This window comes from Stegostoma tigrinum, chromosome 13, assembly GCF_030684315.1.
Source record: "Stegostoma tigrinum isolate sSteTig4 chromosome 13, sSteTig4.hap1, whole genome shotgun sequence".
Lineage (NCBI taxonomy): Eukaryota > Metazoa > Chordata > Chondrichthyes > Orectolobiformes > Stegostomatidae > Stegostoma > Stegostoma tigrinum.
Window position 1 is genome coordinate 48,480,547 of NC_081366.1, and position 23,755 is coordinate 48,504,301.

The 23,755-nt window shown below is 40.2% G+C and overlaps 1 protein-coding gene across 9 annotated transcripts in view; it reads left to right on the forward strand.

The window, feature by feature from the left end:
- Positions 1 to 3,591, forward strand: part of arhgef37 (Rho guanine nucleotide exchange factor (GEF) 37) — a 411,845-nt gene extending 408,254 nt beyond the window's left edge. For all 9 annotated transcript variants that reach the window (XM_048543924.2, XM_048543923.2, XM_048543921.2 and 6 more), the window contains 2 exons: positions 507 to 691; positions 2,225 to 3,591. In XM_048543924.2, coding sequence (XP_048399881.1) covers positions 507 to 691; positions 2,225 to 2,431 — 392 coding nt within the window. In that variant the 3' untranslated portion in view covers positions 2,432 to 3,591. The remainder of the gene's footprint in view (positions 1 to 506; positions 692 to 2,224) is intronic.
- The last annotated feature ends 20,164 nt before the right edge of the window (positions 3,592 to 23,755 follow it).

The window sequence follows — 23,755 nt, forward strand, 5'->3', positions numbered from 1 at the left end:
TGTGATTTATATCTTTTCTTTGTTTTCTACTAGCAGTTTCCCAAACCCATCCCTCGAAAATCAACACCGGCTTTAGTTACTCTTTTCCTATTTAAGTACTTGCAGAAGCTTTCACTCTCACAATTTTACTTGCAAGCTTTCTCACATTATTCTCTTTCCACCTCTTTATCATCTTTTTAGTCATTCTTTGCTGGTCCTTGAAGACTGTCCAATCCTCTGACCATGCTACTTTGCAGATTTGTGCAGGGTTGCTTTCAATTTGCTATTATCCTCAACTTCCGTGTTTAGCCATGGATAATGTATTCTTCTCAAAGGGCCTTTTGAGCGCATTTATTTTATGTTTATTAACTTTATTATGCTAATGAACAGTAAATATTGTAGCTGACCTGTCAGCACAAGCAATTTCAAATATTTTCAGTTGTAGCAGTCAATCCTGCACTTAGAAAAATCAATCTAAAAAAAAGAGTGCTTCTGACCCATTATACCATTTTATTTTTTCTAACAAGGCCATCGAGGATTTGTTCCTGGTGGAAAACTGAGTCCACTTCAGCCTGGAAAACATCTGAATAACTTTCCACTGTCACAGTGCTCTTCTGTTGGTCACATTGTGGATGGAGCAATGAGCAGAAGAAAATCTTCTCCTTCACCTGAAAGACCTCTTTGCCTACTTCCAGAACCAATGCAGTATGAAGTAAGGGCATTTCAATTAACATGTTCATAGCTTCGACATTATGGCATTACTCTAAGGTTCAATTGATTTTGTTCTCACTTAATATACCAAAATAGAATGAAAATTAGCACTTTTTTTCTCGCTCAGCACAGTTGGCAGCATCCGCGCTCTGAATCATAAGTTCCGCGTTCAAGTCCCACTGCATAACGTGAAGCAAAATATCAAGGTTGTCACGCCAGTGCAGTAGCTGAGGAATGCTGAACTATCAGAGCTGCTGACTTTGAATGAGGCATTAAACTGAGGTTCCATCTGCTTCCTTGAGTAAAATTAAAATATCCCATGCACAGATTTGAACACATGCATATGTTTATCCATGTGTATAAATTACTTTGAAGAAGAAGGGAGTTAATCCCCTGTATTTATTTCTCATTGACGTTACAAAAGCAGATTATCTGTTCAGCATCACATGGCTGTTTTGCACGTTTTCTGTACGTAACTTGGCTGCTGCTTTTCTTACATTACAACAGTGACACTTCTACAATACTTAATTTGCTGTGAAGCACTTTAAGGCATCCAGGGTTTGTGAAATTTGCTATATAAATGCAATGCTAGATAATTTGGTCAAAAATGCTGTGTGACAATGAAACTCAACAAAAAATATATACAAAAATGCAATATTTTAAAATCCAAAATATAACACATTCTGAAACAAGTCAACAACTTACAGTTATATGTAAATGTATTTCGAAATTGTTATATTTGATTTTGAATTCCTACCTGTTTTAAAATATTGATTTGGAATTATTGAAATTATAATAAAGAAATTACATTAACATGTTCAATAATTCAGGTGATTGTTTTCTACTGTTTTCATTGCAAACTTGACTGACAGTTTATATTACAGCGAAGGTCCGTTGCAATATCTCAAATGCAGTTAGGGTCATGCAATAACTGCTGGCCTTATCACTCAAACTCACATCTCAGAAATAACTAAAAAGGAAAGTCATTGGGAAAAGTCACTGTTAGAATGTAGGAAATGTGGCAGCCATTTCAGTTTCATGGAGGAACTGGCAATATACTACTCTCACTCTAAAATAACTACTCTGTTTTATGTTATGGAACAACCATAGAAACTATACTAAAAAAAAGTCCACCCCCAGATGAAAGACAGGCCATCTGTGAAAGTGAAACAGAATAAAATGGGTGTTCTAAAAAAACACTATTGCTCCTCTGTGAAATATATAAAACTAATCTGCAATAGGCTAATGCACTGAGATAAGACCATCAATACTAAGGTTTTTTCACTGCTTTCTTTAAATATAGGCTTATAATTTTGTTCAGAGACATAATGGGGAAACTTCTCGAAAACATAATTTATTTTATTTACTACAAAGACTTTTAACTGAATTAAGTGGGAATGAATGTAATTCCTCATTATACTTAACTGAAAATAATATTGGACAACTCTGAGGCTCAATTTCATGATTACTGTAACGTAGAAGCATTTATCTGAAATACAACATTACTTATGTGTCATTGTTGATGTGTATTCAGGTTATTGCAGCATACCAGTTTACAGCAAGAGGACCTCATGAAGCTAGCTTACAACCTGGACAACCTGTAAAAATCCTGGAAGCTCACGATAAGAAAGGAAACAATGAATGGTATCTCGTTGAAGTGAATGGACAAAGGGGATATGTGCCTTCAAATTATTTGGTGAAAGTGCCTTGCACTGGATGGAGGAAATCTTTTGCACTATAATATTAATAATTAACATCCCACATTCAAAGAGTTGCACTAACTTGTTTTGCACATAAATCTGCAGCAGCAAAGGAGATATGAAGAATTGTGAAATACTAATATTGCTTTCCAAAATCGCATGTCTGTTAACATTCAAATGTGAGCTTTGTTTGTTTTGTTTTGAGGAGAAACCAAAATTACAGTGATGGCATAATGTAATGAAGTTTGAATCAGTATTCAGATTTTTAAACATGTCCTAGAATGAGTGCCAAATTGTTCCCTCACATGTAAAACATTCAACTTCACTCATGCACTTTTTTTAAGCTTGTGAAGAATATAGTTCATGTTAGTTATGTGCTTAATGTTTGGCATCAAATAAGTCAATCATCATTAACCATAAAGTAATCTATATATTAGACTTTAACTCAGTCTAGACAATGTGATCTTAATTTTGTCACTTTTCTGATGCTTAAAACTTTCACCTTATTCAGGTGATTTCAAACTGTTCTCAAAGATGCTACATGCAAATGGGTGGAACCAACATTTTTTGGATAGTTCACCCAGAGTTAAAAGTAGGTCATTCTGCACTGTAAAGAATAGTTTGCCTCTTAAAATAGCATGTAGGAAAGTTCTGTTTTTATCTAATGTGTGCTGTAGCTGACACTGGTGTGCTTTGTGCTTTAATATTTGAAGCCAAATACTTCATGGTGAAATAACAAGGTGTAGAGCTGGATAAACACAGCCAGCCAAGCAGCACCAGAGGAATAGGAAAACTGATGTTTCAGGAAGGGTCTAGGCCCGAAGCATCAGCTTTCCTGCTCCTGTGGTGCTGCTTGGCTTGCATCCAGCTCGACACCTTGTTACCTTAGATTCTCCAGCATCTGCAGTTCCTACTATCTCTGAAACTACTTCATTGTGAAAATGGATTAGGTTAGTCAGTCGGTTAAAAATGTTCCATTTCTGTGTACTGCCCTTTCTGACTTTACACAAAAAAATATTTTTTGAAGGAAATATTACACTAATTGGAGTTTTAACAAGCTTGCACTTTATCCTGAACAGCAATTTCTTTACAATGATCAATTGTAGCATTGTATTTTACAATGAAATAGAAGTTTGATCATGTTTACTTTTATGTTAGATTTGAATATCTTGTGTAATAGATTAAAGGAACACTAAATTAAAGGAGGATTGTGAATAATGAAATTCACTGAAGTTTTTTTTATATGGAGAAACTACTTATTGTTGGAACAGCTGACAGCTAACAAAACATTATTTCCCCTCACTGAATTAGACAAGGAGGTGAGATGTGGGATGGCATAAAATTAGGAAAAACAGAATGTGGAGTGTCTGTTACTTTTCTGACTGCCCCTAATTAATGGGAAAGTTTGAAGATGTCTTCCTGCTCAGAGATCCTTTCTTGAGATAAATGGCGTAGGTAAGACCACTCCTGGCTCTCTCTGTACAGTCATGGCTTGTATCATAAGTGTACTGGTGAGACTTGTTAGTAACCTTAATGTGAATGTCAAGTGGGAATCAGGATCAGAATTCTGCCTTTGACTTGGATATGACTTTGACATGGATATGGCAGCATCTCCCAGTAGGGTGGTGATGAGTTTCCTCCTGTGGTCAGCCTTCCAAGTAAAAGCATCAACATTTAAATTATTTTTCCCGATCCTGTAGGATGTGGAATCAAAACTGTGAGAGTTCAGTGGCCTACTGGGCCTCTGTTGCTGCAAGTTTCACAAATGTTTGAAAGTACCTGAGTGGGTTGTTGCTCCTGGGTTGTCCTGTAAACACTTAAAACTCTGTACAAATCAAATGTCTCTGAATGTCTGGGAAATAGCCCACCTCAAAGTTCACAGTTTGGGTTTCATATTAGGATAATTCTACAGATTATGTTCATTCAACTTCAGATTCTGACTGGCATAAGTGATAACTACTCTTTTCTGCCTTGGAATCTATTATCACTGTACAGCCAAGGAAATTAGAGTTGGTTTCCAGTATGAAAAGGGTTTGGAAATCTGGGTAGCCAAGATCAGGTGATGAGATAAGTGTCTGCTTGAGGGTGCAAACAAGTCTTTACATGCTGGGGTCTAACTGCCTGTGATGCTCTGTGAAGTATCACATCTTTTACAAACTTTCCCAATGAATCCTTCAGTATTCTCTGATTTCCTCAGCATATCACAGAGTAGGTTGGCCAACTGTGCATAACTTTGCACACACCTCCCACAATAACCAGCTAGACCATAGAATCGACATAGTTCCCTCCCAGCCTTAGGCTCAGGCCATTCCTGTACAAAGTGGATTTCCAGTTAGTCAGGAGTAATGCCTTCTTCGCTAATGAAGAGACAAGCATATCTTATTTTCATCCAGAAAAGCTAGTGCTTCTCTGATTGGACTTTCAAGTTAAACTGCAACACGAGGGCTGAAACGACATGGGGTCTTTCAAGGATCTTCTCAAATATCAAGCGGGAGGTGAGAATATTATCCAGATACATGAGGAGGGACCAGAAATTAAGGTCACCAAAAGCTTTAACTATGACATGTGTGAAGGTGGCAGGAACATTACAGAGCCCAAACAGCATTGTAGTTTGGGCTCTGCAATGCAATAAATGCCTGTTCAGAATGCCACTTTTCAATATCTTGTTCAGCAATGGGTAGATGTTTACAACCATGAGCTAAATTGAGACAGGAGAAATATTGCACTTGTAATGCTTCCATCAATCCAATGTCGAGGGTAAGCATCCATACGAGTTTTGCATTAAGTGCCCATTAATGGACACAGATCCACAGTATTCCATCTTGCTTCTTCATGAGAACTGTAGGGACGTGTGTAGAGTTGATGACTGTTGGAGATGACATCTCCAAAGACCTCTGCAGGTAGTCCTGAATTTATGCCAGTGATGGGATGTGATTGTCAGTGAGGAATCTTTATTAGAAGATCATTCTCCGACACAATCCTGTTTCTTACCAGATCATAATACCCAATGCCATAATCATTGTTGAATATTGGGATCCCTTAAAAACAGAATTGTCTTAATATTGACTGTGTTACATGAGATTTCATTTAACATGACACAGTAAAACTTAGCTTTCCCAAATCCTAGCATATGAAAACAAAGGGAAGAATTACAAAAAAAAACAGAAGTTCCAATGCCCAAGACTAGCATCAACAATTAATCTGGTGCCAAATGCACTCTATTGTCAATAAGTTGTGGAAAAAGTATGCAGGGGCCAAGATAGTCAAGGAGCCAGATTCTGCACTGGAGTAAACACATCGGGCATGGTCAAATCTGTGCTGGAGAAAGAATGCAGAGACCAAGAATAGAGTAGACTCAGGGAAGAGTGTAAATCTATCAAACAGACCGGGTTTCATGGAACCATCCCCAGTTGTCAATTGCAGGAAATCATCAACTGCCTTTGTTAGGTAACTATGATCATAGACCCCTAAAATTGGCATTCATCATTACATAAAGTTGTCCCATATTTGATGAGATTAGAAACAAGCTACCTCCTTTGGGTCACCTCCAATTTACTAATCTCCATCTTTGAACTTAGGTTAGCAATATCTCCTCCAGTTTCCACTGTCGACAATGGGAGCAGGTTTGAAAACAGCAACAGGCATACTTAGTTGAAGATAGACATCTGTGTCCCTGAAATTGGCTGCCTGTATGGGTTCGCTGCCTTTATCTCTCAACAGTGGGAAACTCGCAGAGTTACACAGAGAGCGATCTCTATAGTCAAGCCTGATATCAACCATTTGGTCATGATTGGCAGGAGCCTTAAAAATGGTATAGGCAGGTAAAAGAGCAGCCTGATTCTCTGTGATAATGGGAACTGCAGATGCTGGAGAATCCAAGATAATAAAGTGTGAAGCTGGATGAACACAGCAGGCCCAGCAGCATCTCAGGAGCACAAAAGCTGACGTTTCGGGCCTGGACCCTTCATCAGAGAGGGGGATGGGGTGAGGGTTCTGGAATAAATAGGGAGAGAGGGGGAGGCGGACCGAAGATGGAGAGAAAAGAAGATAGGTAGAGAGGAGAGTATAGGTGGAGAGGTAGGGAGGGGATAGGTCAGTCCGGGGAAGACAGACAGGTCAAGGAGGTGGGATGAGGTTAGTAGGTGGGATATGGAGGTGCAGCTTGAGGTGGGAGGAAGGGATGGGTGAGAGGAAGAACAGGTTAGGGTGGCTGGGCTGGTTTTGGGATGCAGTGGGGGGAGGGGAAGAGCTGAGCTGGTTGTGTGGTGCAGTGGGGGGAGGGGACGGACTGGGCTGGTTTTGGGATGCGGTGGGGGAAGGGGAGATTTTGAAGCTTGTGAAGTCCACATTGATACCATTGGGCTGCAGGGTTCCCAAGCGGAATATGAGTTGCTGTTCTGCAACCTTCGGGTGGCATCATTGTGGCACTGCAGGAGGCCCATGACGGACATGTCATCTAAAGAATGGGAGGGGGAGTTGAAATGGTTTGCGACTGGGAGGTGCAGTTGTTTATTGCAAACCGAGCGGAGGTGTTCTGCAAAGCGTTCCCCAAGCCTCTGCTTGGTTTCCTCAATGTAGAGGAAGCCACACCGGGTACAATGGATACAGTACACCACATTGGCAGATGTGCAGGTGAACCTCTGCTTAATATGGAAAGTCATTTTGGGGCCTGGGATAGGGGTGAGGGAGGAGGTGTGGGAGCAAGTGTAGCATTTCCTGCGGTTGCAGGGGAAGGTGCTGGGTGTGGTGGGGTTGGAGGGCAGTGTGGAGCAAACAAGGGAGTCACGGAGAGAGTGGTCTCTCCGGAAAGCAGACGAGGGTGGGGAATCCAAGGTAATAAAGTGTGAAGCTGGATGAAAACAGCCCACGGCCGACGCCGACGGAAACCCGCCCATGGCCGACAACCTCATCACTCAGCCCACAACCTCCACGGCCAGCAACCCCAGAGGAGACAGCCACACTGAGCCCTGCTGAATCTTCACCATCCCCCCAGACCTCTCACTGACTGAGGACGAACGGTCAGTCCTAAGCAAGGGGCTCACCTTTGTCCCCCTACAACCACACATCAACGAATACCAGTCAAGTTTGGACATAGAGCAGTTTTTCCGTCGCCTTCGCCTCCACACTTACTTCTTCAACCGGGAACCTAACCCTCCCTCCACTGACCCCTTCACCCGCTTCCAACACAAGTCTTCCTCCTGGACACCACCCCCAGGCCTCCTACCCTCCCTTGACCTCTTCATCTCCAACTGCCGTTGAGACATTAACTGCCTCAACCTCTCCACCCCTCTCACCCACTCCAACCTCTTCCCTGCAGAACGGGCAGCCCTCCGCTCCCTCCGCTCCAACCCCAACCTCACCATCAAACCCACAAACAAGGGTGTCGCAGTGGTAGTATGGCGCACTGACCTCCAATATCGCCGAGGCCAAACGCCAATTCTCCGACACCACCTCCTACCGCTCCCTTGATCATGACCCCACCCCCGAGCACCAAACCATCATCTCCAACACTATTCATGACCTCATCACCTCAGGGGACCTCCCACCCACAGCCTCCAACCTTATTATTTCCCAACCCTGCACAGCCCGTTTCTATCTCCTTCCCAAAATCCACAAACCTGCATGCCCCGGTCGACCCATTGTCTCAGCCTGTTCCTGCCCCACTGAACTCATCTCCACCTATCTGGACTCCATTTTCTCCCCTTTGGTCCAGGAACTCCCTACCTACGTCCGTGACACCAGCCACGCCCTCCACCTCCTCCAGAACTTCCAATTCCCTGGCCCCCAACACCTCATTTTCACCATGGACGTCCAGCCCCTATACACCTGTATTCCGCATGCAGATGGCCTCAAGGCCCTCCACTTCTTCCTGTCCCGCAGGCCCAACCAGTCCCCCTCCACCGACTCCCTCATCTGCCTAGCCGAACTCGTCCTCACCCTCAACAACTTCTCTTTCAATTCCTCCCACTTCCTACAGACAAAACGGGTGGAGATGGGCACCCGCATGGGCCCCAGCTATGCCTGCCTCTTTGTAGGTTACATGGAACAGTCCCTCTTCCGCACCTACACAGGCTCCAAACCCCACCTCTTCCTCCGTTACATTGATGACTGTATCGGTGCCGCCTCTTGCTCCCCAGAGGTGCTCAAACAGTTCATCCACTTCACCAACACCTTACACCCCAACCTTCAGTTCACCTGGGCCATCTCCAGCACATCCCTCACATTCCTGGACCTCTCAGTCTCCATCTCAGGCCACCAGCTTGTAACTGATGTTCATTTCAAGCCCACCGACTCCCACAGCTACCTAGAATACACTTCCTCCCACCCACCCTCCTGCAAAAATTCCATCCCCTATTCCCAATTCCTCCGCCTCCGCCGCATCTGCTCCCAGGATGAAGCATTCCATTCCTGCACATCCCAGATGTCCAAGTTCTTCAAGGACCACAACTCTCCCCCCACAGTGGTCGAGAACGCCCTTGACTGCGTCTCCCGCATTTCCCGCAACACATCCCTCACACCCCGCCCCCGCCACGACCGCCCAAAGAGGATCCCCCTCGTTCTCACACACCACCCCACCAACCTCCGGATACAACGCATCATTCTCCGACACTTCCGCCATCTACAATCCGACCCCACCACCCAAGAGATTTTTCCATCCCCACCCTTGTCTGCTTTCCGGAGAGACCACTCTCTCCTTGACTCCCTTGTTTGCTCCACACTGCCCTCCAACCCCACCACATCCGGCACCTTCCTCTGCAACCGCAGGAAGTGCTACGCTTGCCCCCACACCTCCACCCTCATCTCTATCCCAGGCCCCAAGATGACTTTCCATATTAAGCAGAGGTTCACCTGCACATCTGCCAATGTGGTATACTGTATCCATTGTACCCGGTGTGGCTTCCTCTACATTGGGGAAACCAAGCAGAGGCTTGGGGAGCGCTTTGCAGAACACCTCCGCTCGGTTCACAATAAACAACTGCACCTCCCAGTCGCGAACCATTTCAACTCCCCCTCCCATTCTTTAGATGACATGTCCATCCTGGGCCTCCTGCAGTGCCACAATGATGCCACCCGAAGGTTGCAGAACAGCAACTCATATTCCGCTTGGGAACCCTGCAGCCCAATGGTATCAATGTGGACTTCACCAGCTTCAAAATCTCCCCTTCCCCCACTGCATCCCAAAACCAGCCCAGTCCGTCCCCTCCCCCCACAGCACCACACAACCAGCTCAGCTCTTCCCCTCCCCCCACTGCATCCCAAAACCAGTCCAACCTGTCTCTGCCTCCCTAACCTGTTCTTCCTCTCACCCATCCCTTCCTCCCATCCCAAGCCGCACCTACATTTCCTACCTACTAACCTCATCCCACCTCCTTGACCTGTCAGTCTTCCCTGGACTGACCTATCCCCTCCCTACCTCCTCACCTATACTCTCCTCTCCATCTATCTTCTTTTCTCTCCATCTTTGGTCCGCCTCCCCCTCTCTCCCTATTTATTCCAGAACCCTCACCCCATACCCCTCTCTGATGAAGGGTCTAGGCCCGAAACGTCAGCTTTTGTGCTCCTGAGATGCTGCTGGGCCTGCTGTGTTCATCCAGCTCCACACTTTATTATCCTGATTCTCTGTTACTTGCACTGTGCAAAGGTCCTGCACGAGCAGCTGCACCTTGGGTGCATGCAGCAAGTTCAAAGACCACAGTATCCCTTCTGCCAACCTCATAACGTGCTGATCTTTGCAGTCACCTGTTATGCTTTCAAATACCACCTGAATATCTTTTAATACATTCAACACCAGCATCATGTATATGCTCAGCTTCCTTGCTTCCACCAGATTATTGATTGGGTCACAAAGTTGTGATATAGGACACATCACAAGATCTCAATTTAGCCTTTATAGTGGACGTTCAACTCAAACGAAGCAGATACAAATGAAAGAAGAAACACTAATCAGCTCAAATTCTTCAGCAAGATGTGTACAAAACAATTCAGTTAATGGTTGGCTCCTGTGTCAAACAGCATGATGTTTCTACCTTGCCAATTTCATACTCATGATAGGAGCAGTCCCTATTCTTATACAGAAGATTGAGACTATTCCTGTAGGAACCTTGACCCCTGCATGACTCTCAGTTGGGGGAGACCTGATTAGATTAATGCCTGTTGAGAAGGGAACACAGTTGTATTGGATGGGATTCCTGTGCTTCACGTCAGTGATGGCCACGGTTGTTGAGGGCAAATTTGTTTGATGTGTCCTGTTCTGTCAGAATTCCGTTTGAACACCCCTCTGGTGGATTGGCCATGAGGCTTACCCTGTTTCTTCTGCCCTTTCAGCCTGAGGTTTACCAATGCCCAGCTTTGCTGATAAGTCACTTTCCTGATGGTAGTTCCTTTCCTTGCCTTAGGAAACTAATCTTTCCTCATGATCTGGATGATTTGAATGTGCATGATAAAGAAAGATAATAAGGATTTGTCACTATTAAGCTTCTACAAATCCATTCAAAAATCCATCATTGCTTTTTCTAAATATCCTTTACTTTCTTGTCGCTTTTCAGTTTGATGGTGGAATCCGGGATGATGATCTAGTTGAAGAATTTTGCCAGTTGCAAGGAAATAGAGACCAGATCCTCCCTTGGCTTGTATATGCAAAAGCTTTTCCGTAGCTACGTCAGGCTACTGCTGTCCCAAAAAGCCCTGTCAAAGCTCTGCTACGGATCGTTTAGAACTTCTGTACCTCAACCTAGCATGTACCAATGGGTTTTCCCATGCAGACGTTGTATCATGAGCACTGTCTGCTCACTTGCATTGAGTGCCCTGTTGACACGGCCAGCTGTGTGCCCTCAATCCAATCTTCAACTGCCAGACCATCTGGTGTTTCCGGTCTTCCCGCAAATTTGTCCAGCTTGCTACTCATTGATGAGTTGGATATCTAATCAAAGCTACCATTTCGTTCCTCTGTATTTTCCAGGGAATGATTTTAAGAGTTCAATTGCTATGTTATGTTGTCCGCCTTCTGAAAATGGATGCAATGATGTTGCACATGCTTCACAGCCATTTGATGGGGCCATAGCCATGGCAATTAAATTCAAACCAACAGTTTTACAATTTCTGTATTATCAATTGTTCTGTATGATAAATGATTCATGATTTTTTTTAGAAAAGAATCTCAGTCATCATGCCTAATGAAATACAAACAATCTAACTTATTTTGTGTAGGTTTTATGTGAATAGCATGTCATGCTAAAATCATTGCCTTGACCTTGGTGTGAGTCCTATCTCCAAACCTGTTCTGCTACATTCCTTGAATATTTCTCAAACTTTTCACTCAAAACTTCCCAACCTACTCTAATCATTTTTCCTTGACCATATTATCTTTGGTTCTCTTATTTTTCATTTATTTATATAAATAACTCTATCACAAATGTGACTATCAGGTTAATGTTATAATTATTAGAGATGTCCACCCATATTATTGTTTGGAACTATGCAACAATTTTTATTTTCTAGTTCAAAATATGCACATATTAAATGTCAGGTAACTTATCCAAAATAATTTGTTTTACAAGTAACGTTCATCGGCACACAATCCTTGTTGTTTGAAATATGCAGCAACATTTTTAAATCATTAATGGACCTGAAATCAAGTCTTGTAGTAAATTATTGTGACAAATTGTGAAAGTATAATTGCTAAAATAAAATTTCTGCTTGGAGAAGCTTTTTTAATGTTGGTACATTGTTTCCAGTGACAATTGTCCAATATTAGGTACATGTCACAATCTTACAGGATTACATTAGGAACAGCTTATTTCTGTGCATTTGAAATTTAACAGAGTACAGCAGGTTAAAAAAAATCAACATATCAGTTGCATCAACAACTTTTCTGCAAATCTTGTCACATCATTATTTAAACGATATAATGGACAGCCCAATTAATTATGAACTGCACCTCTACAATTTACTATACCTCAAACTGAGTTCTGAAATGCTTATTGAGCAAAGTGTAAAAATTACCCACACAGAATTCTGAATATTTAAACTGACAGGTATATTTGCATATGTTCTCATGGAGAAAATCAGGATTTAAATCAAAGATATGAAATTGTTGCACCATATCTCACGTTGAAAATTAGGAATATAACATTATGCTTATGACATTTTTAGAAATATTATTTTTGCTATTATTGTATATAGAAAATCCCTTCCATGATGAATATTATTTTAAATCTCAAGTTATGTTCTCCTGTTTGCCACTGTAAAAAATATTTCATACAAAAATATGAAATCCGGGATGTTACGCTGATGACAATTTATGAGGGTTATTTTTAAAGTATAATTCTTAACTTATGAAAATCACTGCATAAGCCACACCAAAAGTGTTGTTGACCACAATGACATAATCCACTCAAGTTGTTATCAGCACTGTAGAGTTGGATAAAATATGAAATTCAAATTTCCAGTAGATAGCTGAAATGATGATATAACAAGATTTCATGCTTTAAAATATTTAGTGTAACTTGTTATGGAACAGGCAACCCATCTGAAAATATATTCAGAAGATAGTCCAGACCCTAGCATTTTCTTATTTTAAATATAATTCCAGATACAATTTGATTGATAAAATGACTCAACGTTAAGAAAAAGTTTATTTTCACACCACAGGTAAAGTACAGAAAAAGATATATAAAAGAAAAGAATTGGCTTAACTGTAACTCTTATAGAAACATTTAGAAAAAGATATATTAACTGCTGTTAATTAACTGCTCCAATGTAGTAACATCCCATAAATATATGGTTGGCAAAGGCAAAATCAGAAAAATAGATTGTTTCACTTGTGAGTCTACAATTGTGGATGAAAGGCATTGAAAGAAAATTCTGACAGACAGAGTAGTTGGTGGAGATGTACTGCAGCTTCTCAACCCAGCTTCAAAACCAGAATAAATGCTGCTACCGAAAACTAATCATTTTGGTTCTACAGAAGCTTGAATCTCATCATTCAGGCTGCTTGTGTTGTTCTAACCTTTAAAATAAAGCAAGGCCTCACAAACTGTTTATGAGCTTTCAATTGACAGCTCAGCAACTCTGTCTTCAAGCCTCCCCTCAAAAAAAGACAACATACACCCCTTAAAGCCATAGTATTGTCACAAACTGCATATTGAAAACATCATTAATTAAACATCAGTTTTGGCAGACAGCTTATAATTTAAATTACAAGACAGAACATTCCTTTGCACCCTTAAAAAAAACTGTAAAACCTACTTTACAGTTATACTTTACATTGCCCATAAAGTCATCATTTAAATTTCCCAGACCTCATCCAAAGTGATTCTTAATTAACAAGTGTTTATTTTCTTTTTTCCCAAAAGGGTAATGTATAACTCCAGAACATGGAACTGACATTTTGTGGTGAGGACCTTTTTTACCCCTGGCAGTTCTTCCTTTTGCCATAGCTAGGTGATTCTTCCAGCTTGTTTCACATCCTTATACTTAGTCTTTTTAATCAGAGCACAAGCTCTTACCCAGATTTCCTTATGGCGAACCTTAGAGACTTTCAGCCTGTAGCTACTTCTTCATTCCCAAATCTTGATTGCTAGTGCCCCTGGGTCTTCAACGATATCATAGAAAAATTTCACCTCTCACTATCCATCTCCATGGCAACATGAACCACATGGGCCTTGTATTCTAGTAGAAAAACTAATAAGCTATCAATTGAGGATCCAGCTCTTTTTTATTTTGGAAGTTGATGAACAGTTTAAAGTGGACTTATTTAGAATTTATTATCATCAACAGCTCCCTGGGGTTTGGAGACTACCAGTTGACCACTTTATGCATAGGTGCTGTTACCATCTCCACGTATGAACATGTTATACCATCTTCCCAGAAAAAAAATCCCGTGGGTCCCTTTAATCTATAACAGCCACATCACCCAGGTCTGTTGTCAAGAAGACTTCAAAACAGGTCATGGCACTGAGTCATACAGCATGGAAACAAGCCCTTCAGTCCAATCAGTCCACGCTGAACATAATTCCAAATTAAACTAGTCCCATCTGCCTGCTTTTGGCCCATTTCCCTCCAAACCCTTCCTCTTCACGTCCTTGTCGTGATCCCCTTGATTTTTCCCTAAATTATTTGTAGATCCAGAAAAAATGTAGCATTATTTCTTTTTATTTTCAATTTTTAAATTAATTATTGTCGACTCAGTATGTCTACAATTCAATCCTGCAACAACAGCATCTATTTATGCGATACCTTTAACATAAAAAGAATCCCAATTTACTTTATGTTCTGAGGATGGACCCAAAACATTAACTCTGATTTCTCTCACAGATACTGCCAGACCTGCTGAGCTTTTCTAGCAACTTCTGTTTTTATATATGAATTACAGCATCTGCAGTTCTTTTGGATGAAGACAACGATGAAATGGGCAGTGTTACAAAGTTAGAAGGAGATAGTCTTGCTGATGCAATAGATTTGTGATCATAAAATTACGTTTATATCAAACACATAAAGACTGCAAACAGTATGGTTTTGTTCCAGATATTGACCAAGAAGTCATAGCCAGGGGATGAGACCTGCAAACAGCCCCATGGGCAATGGAACAGAAACAAAGTTGCTGGAAAAGCTCAGCAGGTCTGGCAGCATCTGTGAAGGAAAAAACCGCATTAATGTTTCAGGTCCAGTGACCCTTCCTCAGAGCAAACTGAGTTCTGAAGAAGGGTCACCGGACCTGAAACGTTAACTTTGTCTTTTTTTCAGAGATGCTGCCAGCCCTGCTGAGCTTTTCCAGCAACTTTGTTTCTGTTCCTGATTTACAGCATCTGTAGCTCTTTCGGTTCTTACCCATAGACAATGGCTTTCGTTTTCTTCATAATTAACTGGAAGAATCCCTGCCCATCTGTTACTAGATGTCTGATAGAAACATCACAATACAGTGGGCATACAGAGGCCGGGAGTGGTGATGCTGTGATAAACCTGTCTTGAAACGAGCATACATGAAGAATCTAGCAGTGTTTTCAAATTATGTTATCCAGGAACAATGTGAAATTGACAAATCAAAGACAGCAAGTGACCATGGACCAGGGACTATGGGAGAACACCAGAGGTCAGAGGGCTCTAATAGGGAAAGATGCTGTTCCATTTAATTCTGGAGCTGCAATTGGAAGATGATAGGAATGGAAGTAGGCAAATATAATTCTACTCAGCTGGATGATGGTGGAGAGGACTTGGAGGAGGAATCTGTGCTCGACCCTGTTGAAGGATGAGGACCAGACAAGAAGGACGAGACGCAATCTCTTACCAGGATCAAAGTCCAGGAGTGATACTTTGGTGCTTGTGTGTGTGTGTTTGTGTGTGTGTGTGTGTGTGTGTGTGTGTGTGTGTGTGCGCGCACACTGAGTGGAAGGATTCAAAAAGGGAATTGTGAGAAAAATGGACATAAATTTGGGAGATGATAGAAAAGGGAGTTTAGAAATAGGGAAATGGTTTGCAAGGATAGAAGTAACTTTTAAAGTTCATGCATAAAGGAAGGGAGGAGCAGGGTGGGAAGTATCTTCAGGAGCAAGGAACTCATCAAAGATAATATCCCCTTTTCCTTCCTGCACTTTTAAAAGCTAGTTTAAAAAAAAGGAATGGCTTTTCATGCCCATGCCAACTGTGTTATTGAGGTAAATTGAGCTTTTACTAAGCTGAATTGACCTTTAATTATTCATTTACATGTTTGTTGGTGGGCTACACATTTCATAAAATCCAGCACATAGTAAAATGAGTAGGAGTTTAGTTGACAAGCCAAGCATGAATGAATTTCAATGATTCAGAAAGAGAAAGATTTCAGATAAGTCTTTGGCAGTGTAGCTTAAGGAAATGGAAGGGAGCAGCAGAGGCAATTTATAGTTTTTTTTCTGAGTAGTAGTCAGCATCATGTAAAATAACATAGCATATGATGTTCACCTTGTCTTTCCCTGAAACTGTGTGTATTTATTGCCATATATGTGAAGACCTTTTATTGTAAAAGCCTCAAAACCATTGCACATACTTCTTTTAAGCAAGGCAGTTATAAATTGAAAGCATATTCAAGACTAATTTTCATTGCCACAAAAAAAAAGGTGAAGTGTGTCAGCACATTAAGGCTTAAGATGTGTTGAAACTCATCCACCACTGCTTGGCTACATTATGCATTTTGTATTGATGCGCTCTTTTGCTTTCCTCAAATGGCAAGTGTCAAGTATACAGTGGGAGTAAAATGGCCAGACCAAGTTCTGGCAAAAAAAACAAACAGAATTCTGATTTGCCTGGTTAGATGAATTGAATTGGCCAAATAAATCAAGTTGGGTGGCTGTAATTTGCACAGAGCACTTAGCAGTTCTAATCTGCTACCTGTCATATAACTTATCATCAGATATCCGATCTTCTTTAATGATGATCAGCTTATGCCACATACTGCATTTTTCATTGTATCCTAAACATCTGACAAACTAAGATCATTACCAGAATTATATTTGCATTACTTTAAGCAGTGAGCCTTGATTCAGGGGCAGTATGTTCATTGGCATTATACAGAATAAACTCGCACTAAAGATAGTCCTGGCAAGCAGAAGGGTGGAATTTAGTCCTCTCTCCAAAGGGGAGTTTGATAATTGTGACAATTATTTGAATGAGATGATGCTGTTTGGAGTCCCTGTCATATTCTTGGAGATAGTAAGAACTGCTGATGCTGGAGTCAGAGATAACACAGTGTGGAGCTGGAGGAACACAACAGGCCAGGCGGCATCAAAGGAGCAGGAAAGTTGATGCTTCGGGTCAGGGCCCTTCTTCAGAATATTCTGGTCCTTGCTCCAACTGTCTAGGTTAGGAAGGTGCATGGATCACCTTCTTGCCCTGTTGCTAATTGAAGCCATTAAGTGGCAATTAAAACTAACTCAAAGGACTCATTTCACAACTACTAGTGTTCACCAGGATGTGGGTAGGGGTCATGATTAACAGGAACCACCCCAATCTCAATTTGCTTCATGTAAGATCTGAGGAAGAAATTGGTTACTAGGCTGGGAGCTGAAGGTGATTAATGAACACAAAAATCACAGATTAATTTTCTAACAAAGTTAGAAGAATACAAAAGCATGAATTGAGAACTTTGATGAGCAAAACATTTGTATAATGAGCATTCCAAGTATTACCCAAATGTCCCATCAGCCTAATAACGGTTGTTGCAGGCTGCAGATTCTCCGCCTACAGATGGTGTTGCATCAGTATGCAGGGTGGAGCCAATGTAACATGAATATTAACCATTCCTGTTTACAACAGTATCTGCTTAGCATTTCAAGTTTGTGCTATGGGTCTTCATATGACTGAGCATGCCAATTCTTGACAAACTGATCTTTGAACACATGGGGCAGGACATCCAATGGGATAATAGGAAGCAGCATCCAGCATTTTCCTAACCTTTCTTCTCTGTCACCACTTTGTAAACTATGAGATTCCCAGTGTATGCTGGCTGCCACATAGTTCATGATTAATGTGGTATGAAAGATACCTTATTCTTCACCAACTGTTTCTATTAACCACTATTTTAATTCAATAACAGATAATATTAATTATAGGTAATATTTATCTTAGAAAGCATAAATGATTCTTTATGGCTAAATATAACCTAAAAGTTGTTCTTTGTAGCGCCTGATCTGCTCAAATATGCATTATTTAGCTTGGAAAACATTATCATACCTTTCACATTATAAGAAATGATGAAAATAACGGCCAGAGGTTTTTTCTTCAGCACAATGTATATGAGCACTGTGACAGTTTATGTTTTTGATCAGAATAATGGTAAAGACTATGTTCATTTCTGTAGCAAACTGAATGTTTTGTTCCTCTTACAGTATTTGAATACTGATCTGTCATGTGTTCCCCTTTGTTATGCTGTATGGGCACAAATAGTTCCCTCTTAAGTAGAGTCGTCTTAATTTCACAGCTGACCTTCAAAAATATTTTTCAGCATTTTAGTTGCATCTAGATTGAACATTCCAATCCAACAGATTCAAGTTGCTTCTGAAATAGATAGCCTACTAGATGCATTTTTTTAACTTCAACTTCTTCCTTTTCTATTCCCTCAACTTATTTTTGTACATCAGTTTTTGCAATTACACTGAGGAAGGCCATAGAGATTCAGTATTAGAAATTGAAATATTTCTTTGGTTTAGCATGGGGTGCTCTACTGAGGTTCCTCTGGGATGATGGTGACTTGCTCTATTCACTTTTTCACTGAGATAAGCATTAAGACATGGTGCTTCACTCTGCAGCTGTTCTATGGTATACCAGTGCACTATGATTGGATTAGCACAGTTGAAAAAGTAACATTGCCTCCAATATATTATCATTAATTTTCTGATTACATTTATTTGCCATAAAAAGGAGAAGAAACCTGAACTGGCACAATAAAGTCTGGAAATTTGTTAATTATAAGTAGTATGTTATTAACATCATTCAGTCAACCATTTTGGTTTTTGTAACTTCTGAGTTCTCGAGTTCATAGGGCAATATCTAAACTAATCTTATATCCAAGCTGCTTTGTCAGAAAGAGGTGCCCATTCAACTTTATCGAAGAAGTCTTCAGAGGACAGTTTGATTATGAATGAGTCAGCAACTGTCATTCATTTTTGTTCTAACTCCAATTAGTAGTGATGTAATTCATTGGAATTTGAATACTAGTTTTTGATTCGACTAGAGATTTGATCAAGATTTGGATTTGCCTTACACTTGCAAAACATCAAGAGAATGTTTATTACACTGTTAGTAGGTACAAGGTACAAAGATCATTGCCTAAGTTTGCAAAATCAAAATTTCTCAGTTTTGGTCCTTCTGGCACATTGAATGGGAGACCTTTCAGGTCTTGCTACATTAGTCTTTGTTTTAATTTCTGTTCACTGACTGAGCGGAAAGAAAATTTGCTACATCCAGTATTTTTGAGGCTAGGACAGCTTTAGAACTACTTTGTAGCTCGTACATGGGCCACCTCTCCCTTTCTATTGTTAGCTGAATGTCTTCAATCAAGGTTAGGCATGCTGCATTAAATACAAGGGATTAACAGAATAGTGTGTTCTGAATCTGCAAAACACATGTTGACCTTTGTGTCAATGTAGATTGCATCCAATCCTGCGTAAAAGTCATTTACAGTCCAGAGACAGAACAAATATAACTCCATTAAAATACAAACTCAATAGTTCCAGAATATAATTGATTGAATGTCGATGTACATATGAGATAAATCAAAAATCTTGTACAAGTAAGTACTGGTAAGTTACTTGTGCAAGTTTGATAAAGGGTTTTGCTGCAATGTACGACAGTAGAAGACTATATTTGCACAATTTACCCTCTTATTATCATGCCATATCATTTTACTCTGCACTGGTAACAGGTCATATTGCTAAAGTAAAATAAATATGCTAGCTAACTATCACAATACCAAATACTGAAAAGGAAACTTTTTTTTATAAACTGAGAATTACTTTATTTTAAAGCAATAGCTGCTATGATTCTTCTCAGCCCTCCAAAAGCAAGGATCTGAACTGCTAGAGATTTGAACAACCACACTCTGTTATCTCACATACAATGTACCACTAATATCAATAAGTATTTTAATCCATTTGAGGTCTTATTCTGTGTATGCTATGCTTGTATCAAAGGTGATTCATGGAAAATATAGTGCAATAGCAAGAAAAGGTCTTAGTAAAGAATTCCACTTTCATAACTTGTTCTGCAGGATTAATTGGCTCAATAAAAAGTGCTGCCACAAACATGTATTATATAAATAATATCTATAGTTAATGTTACCCCTCTTAAAATGAGCAAAGTGAAAAGCACTTTTGAACAACACCATATATTGAAAGTCTTATTCACAACCATCAATGATGCTGAATCCAATTTTTGGCTGTCAGTTGCCACATTTTTATTGTTGTGGGATAATATTATTTACTACCTCAACGCTATTATTATCTAGCTATTTATTACTGTAGCTAGAAAAAGCAAATTCCAGTCAAAGCTGCCATTATCCTCAGTGTTCCCAGTTTCTATCTATAATCCATCATTGCTTTGCAATCGACATATTTATTTGCTCTTAGTATTCATTTCAATGTTCCAATCTTCTGTCTTATTACTTTTAGCTTGTCTCCCTATTTGTTTTCTTATTGTCTGTCTTTCAATTTTTACTATTTTTGTGTCTTATCCTAGCCACTATTTGTGTGCCCAATGTGTTTCACTTGTTCTTTGTTTGTATTTAAACCTTTGTATTTGAATCTTTGTTCAAATGTCAGATTTATGTTCATTTCAATGCCGGTCACAGTTAGAGCCACCTCTGATTACTTCCTCAGTATTCATGCCCGTCTATATTATCCTTCCCCCTCTGAGCTTTACTAGTTCTGACTCCACTCGGGGGAGGGGCAGGGTAGAAATATATTCTCCCAGTTTAGATACAATGGCACATTATGAATCATAGCTGCTTAGCCTTTGATTCTGAGACTGTCTCAGATCAATTGGGCTAGCACCTCAAGATTTCTGAAGGCATTGATCTGCTCACATACAGCTTTACCTCCACATTTAATGCACTGAGCTTGGGTGACCAGGCATCCTGGTTTGACAAGGAAAGCTTGGGTTTCTCCTTATGGTCTTGGTGTCCAGTGTTTCCCACATATCTGAATTGATTGGTTATTCAGCTGCCCTGAAGTCCCTCCACTTTAAGCCACCCTTTGCGTTCAATTAAACTTTTGTGCTACACTGCATTCCTTGATCAGGGCCAGCCCATCAGCTTCTCCTTCCTCTGGGGAAACCTCCTGGGTACCAGTTTTAAAAGTTAAAGAATCTTCAACAGTTCTGCATCATCCAGCCTGCTGGCATTTGTAAACTCCCCCTGGGTAAACCTCCTATCTGTTGGAGCCTGCCTCAGTGAACAGTTAGGCAGACAGCAGCCAATCCGACTCTGGGTTGACAAGCGACAATAAACTTCAGCCAATCAGGAGTAATCTCAGGGAGTAATGGCAGTAACAATCATCGCAACTGCCAACCAATCATGTTAATCAATTGGAATAATTGCCACCAATATGGTATAGCTTTATAAGTGTTGGGTTTCAGTAATGCCTGAATTATTTTCATTATTGCATCCTGCCTTCTTCAGCTCCTCTCCCCTATCATCTTCATTCCCAAATCTTTCTTTCAAATCTGCAGTCATCGTTCCTCCTCCTCAACACTTGGCCTTTCTATCCTCGCAAATTATTTCCCAATCTCCAAACTGCCCTTCCCAAAGTTGTTGTATGTGCTACTAGCTCTCAAATCCATACCAACCTCTCGACATATTCCAGTTTGAATCACTCCCATCGGATTTCTCTCCATGGTCTGAATAGAGTTCTGAAGAAGGGTAAGCGGGCCCAAAAGATGCTGCCAGATCTGTTGAGTTTCTCCAGTAATTTCTGTTTTAATGACAGAGGCATTGAGTCACATAACATGGAAACAGACACTTTGGCCCAACTTGCCCTTGCTGACCAGGTTTCCTAAACTCAGCTAGTTCTATTCGCCTAAAAAAAGGCCAGTTTTAAGAAGCACAGGATGGCTCCAATTAAGAAAGAAAAACAATTAACAATTAACAGCTTACAATGCTAAAAATAAAATTGTGTTTAATTATTCAGTCTTTGGTTCTTTTGAACAAGTTGTTTGCAGAAAAAAAGACGTGTGATGTCACTCCAACACATTTTTGGCATAAAGGCCACATGCAGGCACTGCTCAGTTTTTTTTCTCTTAAAAGGAAGAGAATATATAAAAATAAACTTCAACCTTTGAATCAGGAACAAGGAGAGAAACAAAAATAGAGAAGCCAAAAAAAAGCATTACATTGTAATACAGATATTTTATATACTGACAATTTAAAACACGCAGAACATAGCACATAAAAGGTTTAAAGTAAACATCTGATTATGAACTGGCATCCCAGTGATATTCTGTCAAAATCTCAGGTATTTAAAGTAAAAAATGAATGCTTTGAATAATAAGCTCATGATTATCAAACAGTCAAACTTCTTATGGCTTTGGAATCACAAAACATAAGACACTTTCGAATTTCCAACGATGATCCCAAAGATCCTGGTCAAATTTTCCAAAATTTAGGAGATTGGCTTAAGCTCCAAAACAACTTCAGAATGTTATCACTGTCATTCCGCCAATAGTAAGGTGAAATACTAGGCAATTTATAAACAGATGTTGTCACAAAGGCACAAAATATAATGTTACCAAAGCTAATTCTGCTGAAAGGCTAATGTAACTGATCATGGCCTCTACACCTATCAAGTCATTTCCAAATGGTACTTTTGGACAAGGTTAAAGATTATACCAGTGACAAATTATGAGAAGAATGACACAAGTTCAGCACGATCATAGGAGGTTAGCAAAATCTTCATACATTAAACTCAGCAACAATTCTGCATGCGAGCAGTCAACGAAAAAAAAATACAGTTAAACCTCCAAATCTTGTATGTGATGTGGATTGCCGCGTCCACCAAAATAATGTCCAGCATTTCATGACAACTGCAAGCTACCTTATACAAAGCGACATTGGGCTGAAATGTCCGAAAAGCCTAAATGCTCAAAGAAACCCAGAGATCTGCGTAATGTTTCACAGCAGTACGTGAAAACAAACAAACCAAGAAACAATGTCAAAGCTCTTTCCAAACTTCCATCCGCAGCATGCAAACATGTCAATAAAGTCCAAGAGGTAACTACAATGTTGTAGCTTACATACTCCAGTCATGCATTACATTTGGCCAGTTTGATACACCATACGTGTGGCATCAGAAAAGCTGAAGCCATTACCACAATCCAAGAGATGTGACCAAAACAGAATTGACAGCTTGTGCTATATGGCAATATTAACACTAGAGCCTACAAAACAAGACAAATGTACCCTTTAATCCTTTTATATTCCAAGGTTTGCAATTAAAATATTTCTTTTCAAAAAAGATACACCATAATTGTGATTGGAAGATTAACAAAACATCTTTGAATCTCTCTTTTATATTTTATTTTTCAACAGGTGTATTCTTCAATGTTATGATCCCACCAAGTTTATCCCATTGGAAGTCCATGTATTCCTGAAAGACCTTGGAACATATCCATTAAAGAATGTTGAGCCTATTGTGTTTGGTCCTTAAGTTCTTACAACAGCTTAGGCAAACTCCTCCAGCGTAGAAAAGAAAGTTCTTGATTTTGTTGCTAGAATACAAAAGTTTCAAACATAAATATTTGGCAAACATTTCATTGTTCATATCAACTGCAAATTGTAGGAAATGATTTGTTGAAAATTTCTTATAAGGGCCATGATAATAAATCCACATATGAAGATGGAAGGG